This window comes from Barbatula barbatula, assembly GCF_947034865.1.
Source record: "Barbatula barbatula genome assembly, chromosome: 23".
Classification (NCBI taxonomy): domain Eukaryota; kingdom Metazoa; phylum Chordata; class Actinopteri; order Cypriniformes; family Nemacheilidae; genus Barbatula; species Barbatula barbatula.
Window position 1 is genome coordinate 9,903,375 of NC_136786.1, and position 14,221 is coordinate 9,917,595.

General features: G+C 39.5%; 1 protein-coding gene across 3 annotated transcripts in view; it reads right to left on the minus strand.

Annotated features, from left to right (window-relative positions):
• Positions 1–14,221, minus strand: part of rreb1a (ras responsive element binding protein 1a) — a 45,788-nt gene that overhangs the window by 16,052 nt on the left and 15,515 nt on the right. For 2 of the 3 annotated variants that reach the window (XM_079447305.1, XM_079447303.1), the window contains exons 2-3: positions 3,003–3,131; positions 2,212–2,429 (exon numbers count right to left, since the gene is read on the minus strand). In XM_079447305.1, the coding sequence (XP_079303431.1) occupies positions 2,212–2,429; positions 3,003–3,131 (347 nt within the window). Of the gene's footprint in view, positions 1–2,211; positions 2,430–3,002; positions 3,132–13,102; positions 13,193–14,221 lie in introns of all 3 variants that reach the window. The other variant, XM_079447304.1, reaches the window with a different exon arrangement.

Here is a 14,221-nt window from a genome sequence, read left to right on the forward strand (position 1 = left end):
AAATCCACTCGGTTAAACAAACACTTGCAGCAGCGTAACCCTTAAACCTCAGGAGTTACATCAGTCAAAACGACGCTACTATCAAATATAAATACGGTATTGTTGCAGATGAACCGCAGGAATAGAGTCGTCTTTTTTAAGTGGAGTTGTGACATTACAGACCAGAATGAATCTATTTATGCACTCTATGTTTCTAAACAAAGCTTTTACTGTAATTGTTTTTCATTGTGTGTTTCATTTAGAGCATCTCTTTCATCTGTGTTAGCGATCCCATGCGTGCTGCCTTCCTCTCGCCGCTGTTGACAATACAGCAGATCATTAACTCGACTGTTCTGGAGCGCGAGGAGCTCAGTTCCTGTGTAGACACGTGACACAATTCCTCATATACTTACTTATATGAAGTGATAAAATAATTGTGATAACACTTGTCAATATCTCACTGTCTCACTATAAGAAAAGTGCATGAGTCACAAAGCAATTCAACTATGCTGGATTCTTCAAAAACATCTCCGCGACAAGAGCACTTCCTTTTCCTCTAATGGAACGCTGGCATACGGCTTGTTTTCCTGCTCTGACTATTTTGGCTTTGGTTCAGGACCCTCGAGAGACAACTGACCAGCTGACCGTGTTTACCTACTCATTCAGCATGTTGCAAGGATGCGAGGGGACGTGTCATCCGCAGAAACAGTGCACACCAAATCGACTGAATCATACTGACCTGCTTTAAATATCCAGAGGTAATTTCTCATGTTATCAACCCTTAATGCATCAAGGTCAAACAAGTTTGATTTAAAAAAAATCTGAAACATTGATGTGTACTATAATGCTTGGAATCCAAATCTGTTGCATTTTGAGAGAATTTGTTTTTGCAGTATAGTTTTGTCTGAGCCTGTCTGCGTACCTGTACCTTTAGTGTCCCTCTTATTTCTTCAGTTAATCCGTTACATTATGTAACAAAGAGTAAACTTTTTTCCATAATGAGATCATAAAAGGCCTGAGTAGTAGGCCATAATATTTTTAGGTAAAACAATGTATAAAAAAATGTCACAGATATCTCCCATATAAAATAAAATAAAACAGGAGAGCAGCTGAAACAACTTGCGTCACATGACGCAAAAAGAACGTGTCATCGTTTTAAACCCCTCCCGCTTTCCTCATCCACACTACCATGCGAAAACAGTGTTTCAAATTTATCCTTTTTCGAGTGCGTTTTCGAAAAGCTAAATTTTCGTTGACAAAGAAAAACGGCGTCTCTCAGTGTGGACGAAAGGCCAAAACGGAGAGAAAACGGGGTATAAAGAACACAACCACCCAATGAGGTTCAACACATAATGTGTGGATGATGGTAAATGAGTTGAAGGTACTAAACTATGGGAAGGAGTGAGAAAACTCTTCACACTACAGGGGGATGGGCGGTTTAGATCCAAAAACTTCAGAGGCAAAACTTTTTCCCAGTTCCCCGGGAGTGTTAAGGGGTCAAAAGTGACACCTGTTCTCCGCACACGGGAGTGTTAAGGGATGAATTGCACGCTGTAATGTGAGCCATGTGATGCAGCAGTGTGGACAAAAGGTGGATTGAGATGCCAAAGAACCATTTGTCACTTTCTGTTTAAAGGCAGGATGCTGCATCTATAAAATCTCCCCCACCCCATCTCTATCACTATGTAACCACAAAAACACATGTATATCAAACAACAGCTATTTGGCTAATGTTACCCACAACATTACATTTTGTGACTGTTCTCTTTTGATGGTACAAAAATAGCAATTTTGGAATCTCTACTAAAGTTTTTAAAGTTTGAAACAAAGTTAAGCAGCAATGAATAAGCTGCTTGCTTACTATAAAACTATGCTGCCGGGATGCAAGTCCCCATTCTGACATGCTGTCTATTAAACTGCGTCCTGTTCCATCACAGTGAAGTACATACTTTTGTTGTCTAGTAGAAGTTGGGAATTGCAAACTGGGATGCATCCAGGACATAACAAGGGCTTATTTGGTTCAACTGACTCAGTGTAAATTTATTCTGAGGTTGACGTGTGAATTCTGCAGTCAACCAAGTTTGGATGAAATTGTGTAAATATGGTTTGCGTGTTGGTGTTTAATAACCACAGACAGTTGTTGTTATGGCACTACTCAATAGCAGCTTTATCTTAATATTGAACACACAAATGGACCTGTTGGGTTTACAGGGATGTTTTTAAAAGTCTTACCTGGATCTTTCTCCCGCTGCGGTTGGTGCCTGGGCTTTTGACAGGCACCTTATTAGGTGTGGTGGGGGCGGAATCTACTCCACCGTTAAGCTGGGCTGCTTTCATCACAGTGCTCATCATGGAGTTGATCGAAGACAAGTCCACGCCGTCGGATACCTCCATCTCTTCATCTGCTCCATTCTCCCATTCTTTTTCTTCCCCTACAGCGGTCAAACCCTCTGAAGATATTCAAATAGAGTGGTATTTTATTTATTAAAATTTTCTTTTAAGGTTTTAAGATAAAAAAACGTCTTCCAATAGGTATGGGATGTAGCATAAGTTAAAGGGATACTCAAAACCCCCAAATCCTTAAACCTCAAGTTGTTCCAAACCTGTATACTTTTCTATGTTCGCTTGAATACAAAGAACAATATTTGGAAGAACGTTAACAACTGACAGCAACAGACGCATCACTGACTTCCATAGTAGGAAATCATTATAGCATTTCAACACAAATAAAGATATTTTGAGAAATGTAGGAGAACCGTTGTGGGGCACCATTGACTACATTTAAAAAAATTATACTATGTGTATATTATTTCTTTGTGTTCAACAGAACAAAGATTTCTAACAACTAGAGTGTGAGAAATTCATGACAGAATTTTCATTTTTGGGTGGAGTCTTCCTTTAAAACTTGTATTATTGCCTCATAATGATAAATCCTTTTTTGTCCTCAACAAGTCAATTTGAATAAAAGCATCTACTAAATGCTTAAATGTAAATGTAACAGACAAAAACGTATTCACTGGCACCTGTAAGAGTTGTTTGTGTCTCAGAGGGGGCGGGGCTCTGTCTGTCCTCGCTTTGCTCCGCCTCCTCCTCCCCTGTGGGGTTGCAAGTAGTCGATTTTGTTCTCATTTCTTCTGTTGAATTTTCCATAACTATAAAAAAGAAAAAACGTAGATAATTTATACATCAACAAAAAAAAACTATCCATCATGCAATGCCGTAGAACATAAACTTTCCACTCTTCATAACGTTTGCCAACATCTTTTTTTAAATAATGAAAGACACTTTTAGCATGGGGGCTAAATCTCGGGAACAATTTGAGAATGGAAAACTGTTTAGTAGATACACTACACAGAGTACTTGCCCAGTCATTGGAAAAAAATGTTCTCTACCCATACCACAGAGAGATGAGACACAGTACACACATTCTCTTAGCCCTGTCTGTGGTTTATGACACCAGCACCTGTCTGTCAACCTCAAAGTGAGAGGGAGTTTATACATCTATCTGTCTGTCTGTCTGTCTATCTATCTGTCTATCTGTCGATGGGTCTACTGACCGAACACAAGACTGTACGACTGAATAGGGATGTTCATATGGCCCGTTTAACCGTTAACCGATTGTAAAATATTTGACCGGGTAATACTATCAGTTAAATTATTTAAAAGGTATGTTTAGATTAAGTTAAATAATAATAATACAATTTTTTAATAATTTCGTTGCTAGCCATCAATTTATCCTTTACATTAACTTATCTCATGGATGCTTAGCATCGGCAGCCCGTGCACATTGGAAAGGAGAAGAAAACGGTGTGCCCTGTGGTTTACCTGTCTTCTTTTAGACATGACGATTAAATACGAATGTGAAATATGAATAAGTAAAACATTATGTTTTTATTTTGGCCGGGTATAGCAGGTCAGATTTATATAGGTTTAGCTAAGACACATGCCCTCTTTGGATACAAGGTTCGTGAGGCGTTATCTCTGCATTCCCGGGACATCCATGCCATCTGAAAGGGTGTTTTCTGCAAACAAAACATTTTTGTATTTTGAACGTGTCAAAAACCCTCGTAGACTGTAGCTGTGTCTCATTTTGAAGTCTGCGTCCTCGGGATGTCGCATGCGAAGGCGTTTTATTTCATTCCAATTTATTATTAAGATCTTATCGAAATGGTTAATGTTCGGATAACGAGTGTCGGTTCTCGGTTAGGGAAATGAACCGAAATGAGCATCCCTAAGACTGACTGATCATACAGAAGATCTGAAATGGTCAGAAGTCATCATCATCAGCTAAAAACATATTTTATTTTAAATGTTCCTTCCACTTTCATCACTCAGTTCCTCTTTCTTGAGATCTAAAGTACCGTTTTTTGTTGAAACCTCTTAAACATAATTAAAAACAAAGGTCTGATTGGCTGGAATAAATCGTACAGCATCATGCGCATATGGACCAGTAGGACGTGACTATCAAGTGGCTCAGATAAAGGAAACAGGAAGCTGCGGTCAGCCGTCTCCCTGTTTTCGTAATAGCTCATGATCATTACACAGGGCAAGCCTGGCAGATGGCTGTAGATGCTAATCTGGATGAACAGGGGGTATAAGCGGCAGTCTAGTGAGGGGGATGTAGGGTACCCTCCCAAAACTGAGGGGATGAACTAACATCGATGAGCAAAAACCTAAAACTTCAAATACTGACGAGTTAACAAATCTCCTACTGACTAAGAGGCTAAAACGACTGCCAGAGGAAGAATGAGACAAAATGATGGAGACAAACAGATCAGGAGATTGTCATTTCCCATCTACAGCCTCACAGAGAAGCTGTTCTGCGGTCTGGGCCGCTTCCTCATTTTGAGAGAGGATAAGGGAAACCATCCCAACATATACTTTTTCACACTCTATTCAAAACCTGTATATGAATCTTTCTTCAGTGAAACACACAAGAAGAGATTTTGACATGGAAGTCAATTGGTTTACAAACGCTCTTCAAAAAAATCTTCTTATGTGTTCTGCAGAAGAAAGAAAGTCATACAGACTTGAAATGACATGAAGATGATGGAAGAATTGTCATTTTTTCGCATTAATGTCCTTTAATGCACAAAAAGAACAATGGAAGTACATCTAATCCTACGAGCGATAATTCAAAGTGATGCTAGTCTAAACTCCAACAAAAGAGCTAATTCTTCATTATTTAACTTCCAACCTTAACCTTTTAACCTAAATCTAAATAAATCATCACTTTTAAACAAATCCATAAAGTGATGGTTCACCCCAAAATTAAAATTCTGTCATCATTTACTCTTGCCATTTCAAACCGGTATGACCTTCCGTCTACACAGAAGGAGAAATTTTGATGAAAGTTGGTAACCGAACAGCACTGGACCCTGTTCACTTCTATTCTATGGACACAAAACAAATGCAAGGGAATGGGGGCCAGTTACCAACATTCTTCAAAATATCTTCTCCTGTGAAAAAAAGAAAATTCATGCAGGTTTGAAATGACAAGAGGCTGAGTAAATGATGACTGAATTTTCATTTTTGGGTCAACTACCCTTTTATTTCCATCAAACCAAGGTCAGCTGAAAGGTTGGCTCAAGATCTGTTTCTCCTCATTACCCAAAGCAGCACCGCTCCTTTGATAGGACGACTGGATGATGGGTGGCAGGTTTACTCACATCAAAATGAAAACCGGTTGATGGTTGGGGCCAAATCAGCAGTAAACAAGAACAGGAGAGAGGAGAGAAAACCTGTTTTAGTAAAGAAGGGTGTGAATCATCAAGAAAGATACTGTTGGGTTCTGTTGATGATTAGAGGTAGAAAGACAAGGGGATTACACAACAGCGGGGCAGGTTTAGAGTTGTGCAAGGACTTGGGTTGGGGGTTTAGAGAGAAAGAGAGAGAGAGAGAGAAAGAGAGAGAGAGAGAGAGAGAGAGGACGAGTTGCACTAGTTATAAGATTCTCGCTCTCTTGCCGAGAGATATGGGGGGTGGTGGGTGCAATGGGGGCTGTTGTTACTACATCTGTTCCGAACCATCAGTCTCACTTTCCAACACACACACTCGACAGAGAGAGGTTCCTGCATATCCCAGTTTCAAAATAAGTGAACACATGTCAATTCTGAGGGGTGTAGTGGTGATTTTGGACTTATGGACCTGTTTGCATGAGTGTACGCATGAAAGTGCGTGAGCCTTGACTGTTTATTCGTTTGTCAGAAGCACACAAGGGTGGAAAAGTCTTCACACTGTGCCAAACCGAGCAAGCAAGAATGCCGCTGCTGCCTCTCTCGCTCTCTCTCTCTTTGCCCATTTGCTTTCTTCTCTCTCTCTCTCTCCCCATTTGCTTTCATCTTCAATCTCGCTCTCACTGCCTCTTCCCCCTTCATTCTGGTAATAAACAAATCCTCTTCTAAAAGGTGAACCGCCCGCAAAAACATGTACAAGTCATGATGAAGGTGGTACTACAAGACATACCTTTGCACATTTTAGTTAAAACTTGCAGTGCATACAAGATTCACGCTTGCTTGTTCCCGGGGTATCAAACCAACAACCTTAACATGACAGTAATTTGACCATTAAAAAACAATAAAAACAACTTTTTTTCCATCATAGGGTGTCAGCTGGAACAATCACAGAAATAAAGCGAATTGATTTCAGTATTGTTTTATCTGACCTGAGAGTATTACACTCGTCTCTTATTCAGGCCTAAAAGCAAATGAACCAAAATATAATACCCAATTAACAAACAAACATGCAGGTAACTGGGACTTTGTAGAACATTTAAAGTGATAGTACACCCAAAAATGAACATTCTGTCATCATTTACGCTCTTGTTATTTCAAACCTGTATGACTTTCTTCTGCAGAACACAAAAGAAGATATTTTGAAGAATGTTGGTAACCGGCTTCACTTGCATTGGTTTTGTGTCCAAACAAAAGAAGTGAATGGGATGCCTATGCTGTTTGGTTACCAACTTTCATCACAATGTCTTAATAACTTTATATATTCCTTTAGAAATATATTTTTTTGTGTTTTGCAGAAAAAAGAAAGTCAAGCAGGTTTAAAATGACACGAGGGCGAGTAAATTATGATAGAATTATGACTAGAATGAACTATGCCCATCCCAATCTTTAGATTTAGCAAAACTTTGGCAAACGAAATTTGGATGACTTGAAGAATGACATGGTACTTCGATACAATGACATAATAAAAATGACACTAGAATAGGTTGTGTAATAGGAATATACAGTATCTCCAGAAAAAAGTATTTTAAACTGTTTACTTAGGGGCTGAATGAGACGGAGACGTTATATGCTCTACAAGACAGTAAGGCAAGTGTGATGTGCATTTTAGCAAAACCCTGCCATTAGTTAAAGCCCCCTGGGGGTCTCTAGTGTGAGGAGGGGTTAAAAAGTTACCCACAGGTATCAGTGGTAGTTCCAGACAGAACTTTTGTAATTTTCTGAGCCGACTGAAATCTGCGTTGAATTCTGCAAAGCGTGTTAAACTGAACTGGGTGTACTATGGTAAAATTTCATAGCAGAAAGCATCAGCACAGTAACCAAAGTTTTTACCTATGAATAGATTAGAGGTGGGGGATGTGTAGAACTGGAAAGACGGCATTTAAATTCTGCGTGCCTCGTTCATTCCACGCAAGTTTTAGGGAAGCTGCAGCCGCACAACTCCGCAGAATTCAACAGAACTGCAATACCCATCATTCAACTTTTAACTTCACCCGTCCCATTCGCATACGAAACACACTGGCTAATGTGTATTCCAGGGCTGCAACTAACTTTTTGTTTTGATAATCGATTAGTTGTGCGATTGTTTTATCGATAAATCAGATAAAACGTTTAATTAGATCTTTGGCTTATAACTAAATCAGAGATGGGAAAAGTAACCACAACTGAACTCATTCGCCTACTCCCAAAATGTTGTGGATGTCCCCTTAATTAACACACCAAGGCTTATGAGTTGTTTTAGGTGTGTATATTAGAAGTAGCTGATGTAGTCTCTCCTAAACTCTCCGGGACTGTTGGCCAAGGAAATAGTTTAAAAAGTGAGATATTTGTCATTCAAATGTAGCGAAAGTACAGTAAAAAGTATCCAGAAAAATTATACTCGAGTATAGTACAGATACTCAAAGTGTCCTCAGGTATACTACTCAAGAAAATGTACTAAATATTCCTCCAAATCAGAGTTCTTCAAAATTTTTAACTGCACGGCTTGAAGAGATGTAAGCAAAACACTAGATACAAGAACCATAACTATTCTATGTACAAAACCATGGCCAATTTGCATCACTCCAATCGCCACATCAAAATATTGTCACAGCCTTTTGATCTATTAACTTTGAAGATTTCGTCACAAACTTGTCATCCCCTCTACTTTACCACAGGACACACATGTGACTGCCGTGTCCACATAGCACCTGACTTTTTATTAGAGATGCATTCCCAATCTAAATTTACTATTATATTTGGGCAGGAAGCCAAAGCATCCACCACCAGCCACAAACCCAAGCACTTCATTTAGTCAAAACCCTTAGCTTACAAGATTTGCCCCTTCCAGAACAGTTTCAGAACAGATCTGGCCCAAATTCAATCTCGTTCAAGTAATTGGCCTCACTCCTGGGATACAAATGACAGAGCTGGGGTGGGTTGGGCATTCCAAGGATGGCTGCCAAGACAATAGCTCCAAACCAAACTGCCAAAAGTGACACGTGCACTTCCAAAGCAAGCAGATACCTAATGGAGTGAGTTGAGCGTCCCTGGTGCCTTTTGGGACTGTGTATTTTTACCTGCCAGGAGAAAAGACTCTGTTTGGCAACAAATAAATATTTGGTCATCATTTATTCACCATCATGTCGTTCAAAATCTGTATATATGTGTGCAACACAAAATAAATGTCTCTTTGGTTTTGTGTTCATACGATAGAAGTCAATGTAGGCCAACGTCGGCTACCACACGTTCTTCAAAATATCTTCTTTTGTGTTCTGCAGAAGAAAGAAAGTCATACAGATTTGATAAGAAATGAGGGTGAATAAATTAAAGAATTTTCATTTTTGGGCGATCTTTCTTTCTTTCTAGTCAGAGAGTCTACGGGGGTTGTAACAGCAAATCCAGTGACCATATATTGCCTGTTTATTACAGCCTCCAGTATCTCTCCTGACATCCCAGAAACCGGCGAAATCCAGACTCTTGTGTGAAATAAGAATTGGCTAACACAGATAAATGAAGCTGCGGAGGAAGGAAGCTACACTCCTGTACCCCTTGCGTGAAGCGCGAGCGATTTTGTTTTTTTCACTCCCCTCATTTATCCTCTCCACCAATCGTATGTTTAAGTAATTCTGAGCGGCTGGAGCCCATCCTCCACCCATTCAGTCAGCATCCTGCCCTGACTTGCCAAAGCGAGTTACACAAATCCTCTCACACACACACTGAACACCCAATGACAAAGAAGGCTCACTCAGTCACCATCATGACTATTGCTTTACTTCAGGTTTTTTAACAGACTGTGACGCATTCTCGTGTGCAGTATGACAGCCTAAACTCTTCTCATTCTTCCTCTCTCAGCCTCAAGGGCAAAGATCGGGAGCTCACTGGAGCACTATGTTTACAGATACATATAGAAAGGGGGCCAAAGTAGGACAGAGTTAAAATATTCTCTCTCTTACTCAAATAAATCAAACTCTCCTGGCCATTCATTCAAAGTCTTTTATTTGTGATTCATTCATGCAAGTTCCACAATCCCAGAGTTGACGCTTGCACAAGCTCCTTCTCGCTTTCAGATGGCTCAATGGGGAATAAGCCTCTGATCTTTGTGTAATGGCCTCCTGAACCAGCTTTGTGTTCAGAGCAAAACACAATGGGACTTCATAAAGCGCATCCAAAGTCATAAAAGAAACTTCCTGCAGCAGAAAACTGTCCTTTTCGGCATGCATTGTGCAAACATCCAGCCAAAAACTGCTGCAATCCGGCAAATCCTGTAACCTGACACTGACAAGTGGTGATTAAAAGCCATTCAAATGTCTTGAGCTTTTTCCTCCAAGGTAGGGTTGCACCGTGCACTGGTGCTATGGTAGCATTGCGAAGCTAAAGCTTTAAAAACCTGCGATGCCGCTCTATTCGTACACTTACATATGCGTTTTGCGGTGTTTCTCTGCTAAATCAATCTGTGCTTTGAACGAATCGGACGAGATAATGATTGACGTTCCCACATGAAACATCCAATTTAGTATTTACTACAACAAACTTTACTTGCCTTCCTAGATACTAGTGCTTTTGAGTTCATCCATAGTAAATATTAAAGTATACTACAGTATTTGCTACAAATTATCCAATTACTACAGTTAATACTACTAAATATTGTAGTGTACAATATAAAAGTTTAATACACAACATGTAATTTGGTTTATTTCCCAGATTTTAATTATGAAAATGGCACAACATCCTACTCGGTCTGGGGATACTTCAGTAGGTATATCATAAGATATGTTTATGGTACCGTAATAACCCTAATTTAAGGTTTTTTAGAGATCAGATCAGAAGTGGGTCTCAAGGTGTTTTGTAACACCCAAACTTGTCTTCAGTTTCTTAGAGACAATATCAAATCATACAACGTTGAGATGAGTTGGACATATTAACGCTCATTACAGTGAAGCTGCTGGTCCCGCCTCCTTCTGCTACTTACTTGGTCATTAAGAAACGGAAACCGATGACATTGCATGACACGGGATTAGTGATTTGAACTAAATCAGGGATTATCAGTGATTTTTGTCAGAACCGAAAAAACTTCTAATGAACAAAGACATCTGACAAGTGCCTTTAGAAACAATATCATATCTCATGAGGATGAGGATAGTATGTCATGTAGGTGCTTAAAACTCACAATAAAAAAATAAGAATTTACACTAGTAGACATGTTCATGCTAAATTAGCAGAGAGGATGGGGTTTTTGCTTTTTTCAGAGCTGTGATGGTAGAGGTTGTCGCCTCCGGGGTTATACGGGATGTTGAAATGAACTGGCCTAACATAAACCGACACAATTCAAGCCTGACCAAAATGGTCCAACGAGGGTGAGAAAAATGAAGAACTTCCCTCTAAAAAAATTAGTTCACTGCCTCAGGAGCGGAACAGAAACAACATACGATCAGCGAAAAAAAAGCACAAAAACACACCAACAAAATGAACCATCAGCAAACATAAGAAGTGCTTATGTCTTCATCTTATTTTTCTCAGTCTGGTCATCTTCAATGAAATAAGAAAAAACATGCTAGTTCACGTTGGAGTGGATTTTAAATTGTCACATAAAATTCATTATCACAACCATTCGCAAATCGGCCTATGTCTTGTTCTGATGTGGTGTTTAGTTAAAACATCTTTTGTGTGGCTGTTGTTTGCCACGAGATCGCAGTATCTCTTTCATCTCAGGCCTGAAGCCACTCAAACAGGTTCTTGCTGGATAACAGAGTGCCTCACCTCTCAAACAAGCCTCAGGCCCAACCACCGCACGGTGTGTCATCATTAACTCAACATCCTCAATGTCCAAACGAAACAACTTTACAGACTGATGGAGAAAGTCTCACAAAGCCATAAAGTAAGATCAGGTAGATTCTTCGAATTTGGTGTTAAGCTCTATTGTCTGCCGGTATGAGATAAACAGTTTGGTCCTGTTCTGTGACTTTTCAACCGATGCACCACAAGTCTGAGCATGGGCGACTGCAGGCACTCGAGACCGTTGTTTGAGCAACAGGCCATGACTCATACGATCGCTGAACGTCACCAGTTATCTGAAATCTAAACACGCTCCTATGAATAGAAGTTGTTTTGTGAACATCACCTCTTTGGTTTAGTCCTGCTAATAATAATATGTGATGCAAAACCCTAAAAAATGTCAAGCCGTCCGGAGTGTGAAATGGGAATAAATGGCAATTCAAGGCCGTCTGCTTATAAACATTTAGATGATGACTTGATGAATCAAGAAGCGAATTGGGGAAACTTGCATTTTCTTCCTATTTTGTGTGAGCAAAAGATAACACAGCTGTTTTGCAAAAGAGAATGCTGACCTTTGACCTCCCTACCTGAGAACACTGCAACAGATGAGAGTAAATGTAGCTAACTATACTCATTCAGAATGTACAAACCTTTTTAATAAACAAATATTTGAATATATGAATGAAAGATTATATTTTATGATGCTTACAAATATTTAAAACCAATAATTGATCAATTTAAACACCGATGTCTTGTTTTTTACAGTTTTATTTTTAGCATCTTCCATAAATAATATGAACTTATGGGAGAAGACATTTGCCAATATGAAACGCATATGTTTTGCTTTTTAAAGAACCAGCAACAAATCTGTAACCTAGTCTACTAAAAATTGTTTTGTAATCCATCTTGCTTTTTAACATTGCACAGCCATTTATATTATCGAAACATGAACAGAAAATACCTGGCTCCGTCTGGTATTTTCTCTTTAGATATATCTGAATTCTTTCTTTTAAAGCAACAGCCACAAATACATGTTTTAAATTCCTTAGTGTATCTTGATGGCAAGTCATACGTAACAACACCTGAATGAAAAGCGATGTTTTCAACAAACGTTATCAAACAAGGTGCAACAAAAGTAAATACCAGCATCATGCAGAAATTGTGAACATGTATGTGAGGTGCAAGTAATGTTTTAAAGCATCTCAAGAGATCAACTACAAAGTTTATGCTTTTCTGAAACAGAAGAATAAACTAAGCTGACATACTGAAGATTTGCACATGGGTAGTGTTCACCTCAAGTAAAGGATCCACACACATGGATATCAAAACGTGTTTTTGCTGTAACAGACCACATGCATGGGGCGGGAGTGAGTTGGTTGTACTTTGATAAATGACAGAGGGAAGGAATACGAGCCAGGGATGTAAAATATGCGAACGTAACATAAAAGACGAGTGCAGCTGCAATGCTAAAAGAAAGGGATGCAAAAACTAATTTCAGTTGAAACGCTACACAAATTCAGGGTTTAAAAGCAGGCCAGTCGTCCATGCTGCATGTGCAAGCAGTGAAGATGCTGAGAGGTGGCGTGCTCACACGTACAAGCAGCCTCGCTTCAGGCCCGACGGTTAGGTATATTTACCCGTCCTCAGACGAGGTTGTATTATGCTGCCGTTGCTCGGGGTGGAAGATGGACGACGGTGCACCTCGCGTGTCAGCACCACTGCTCACACTGCAAGGAGACCACAGAGAAGGAGTTTAATGTACATGCCTATAAAAACACACACATTGCATTCGGGATGACAGAACAATGAGGGCCGAGGCACAGACTTTTGACCTTGAAATCTGTTATAAAGTAATAAAAGCATTGCAAAACTTGCTGTGTTGAATCATAACGCTAAGAAAAGGCCCATCCCTCCCCTTTCAATCTCAACGGCTGGAGTTTGACCTGCAGTCAGGGTACATTTTAACTTATGCCGAACTCTCCCCAGATGCTGCTTTGATCAAGTCAAGTTACTAACTATCTTTATTTCTCCACTTATCAGAGTTTCCGCTTACAAGAATGAGAATTGGAAAGGGCGTCATTCAAAGCTATACACATTGCATGGTTTCTTATTAAATGTTTGGGTGAGATGATTAGATGATGCTTGCGTTCACCCTTGTGAACTTTGAAGATCTGCTAAGTTTGAGTGCAAAACTTTGTGCTGCACTTGATATTCTCATATTCTTGCATCTCGACCTGTTTCTCATAAACATGGTCATGATCATCTACAGATACACCGATATATTGGCTTATAATTGGTATCGTCGATAAAAGCTATTTTTTTTCATACAGCCGATGATCAGGGCCAATACATCCTGTCAGTCACAAGAGGACAGAAAATGCAAAGATTTTGTTCACTGTACATCCACCTTATTTTTATCTTTGAGCTGTTTGTGTTTAGACTTCCAGTGAGCCATACAAAACATATTTAGCACAACTAAATAAACAGTATGCAAATAGTGGCATAATAATATTAGCAGCAGTTACAATTTAGCATTTTAAACCTAAACAGGCTAAAGCAAACCTTCCTGCCAGCAGATCGCAGCTCCGTGACATTACATTTTCATTAATTACATTTTCATTCAGATTTCAGACGCTTTCATCCACATTTTGTCAACACGCTAAGCAGTACTGATGGCCTAGTTTACAGGCCATTGTACTGTGAGGATTAAAGCTGAAGCAAGCAAGGGAGGGAATGAACAACATGAAATCAGTTTT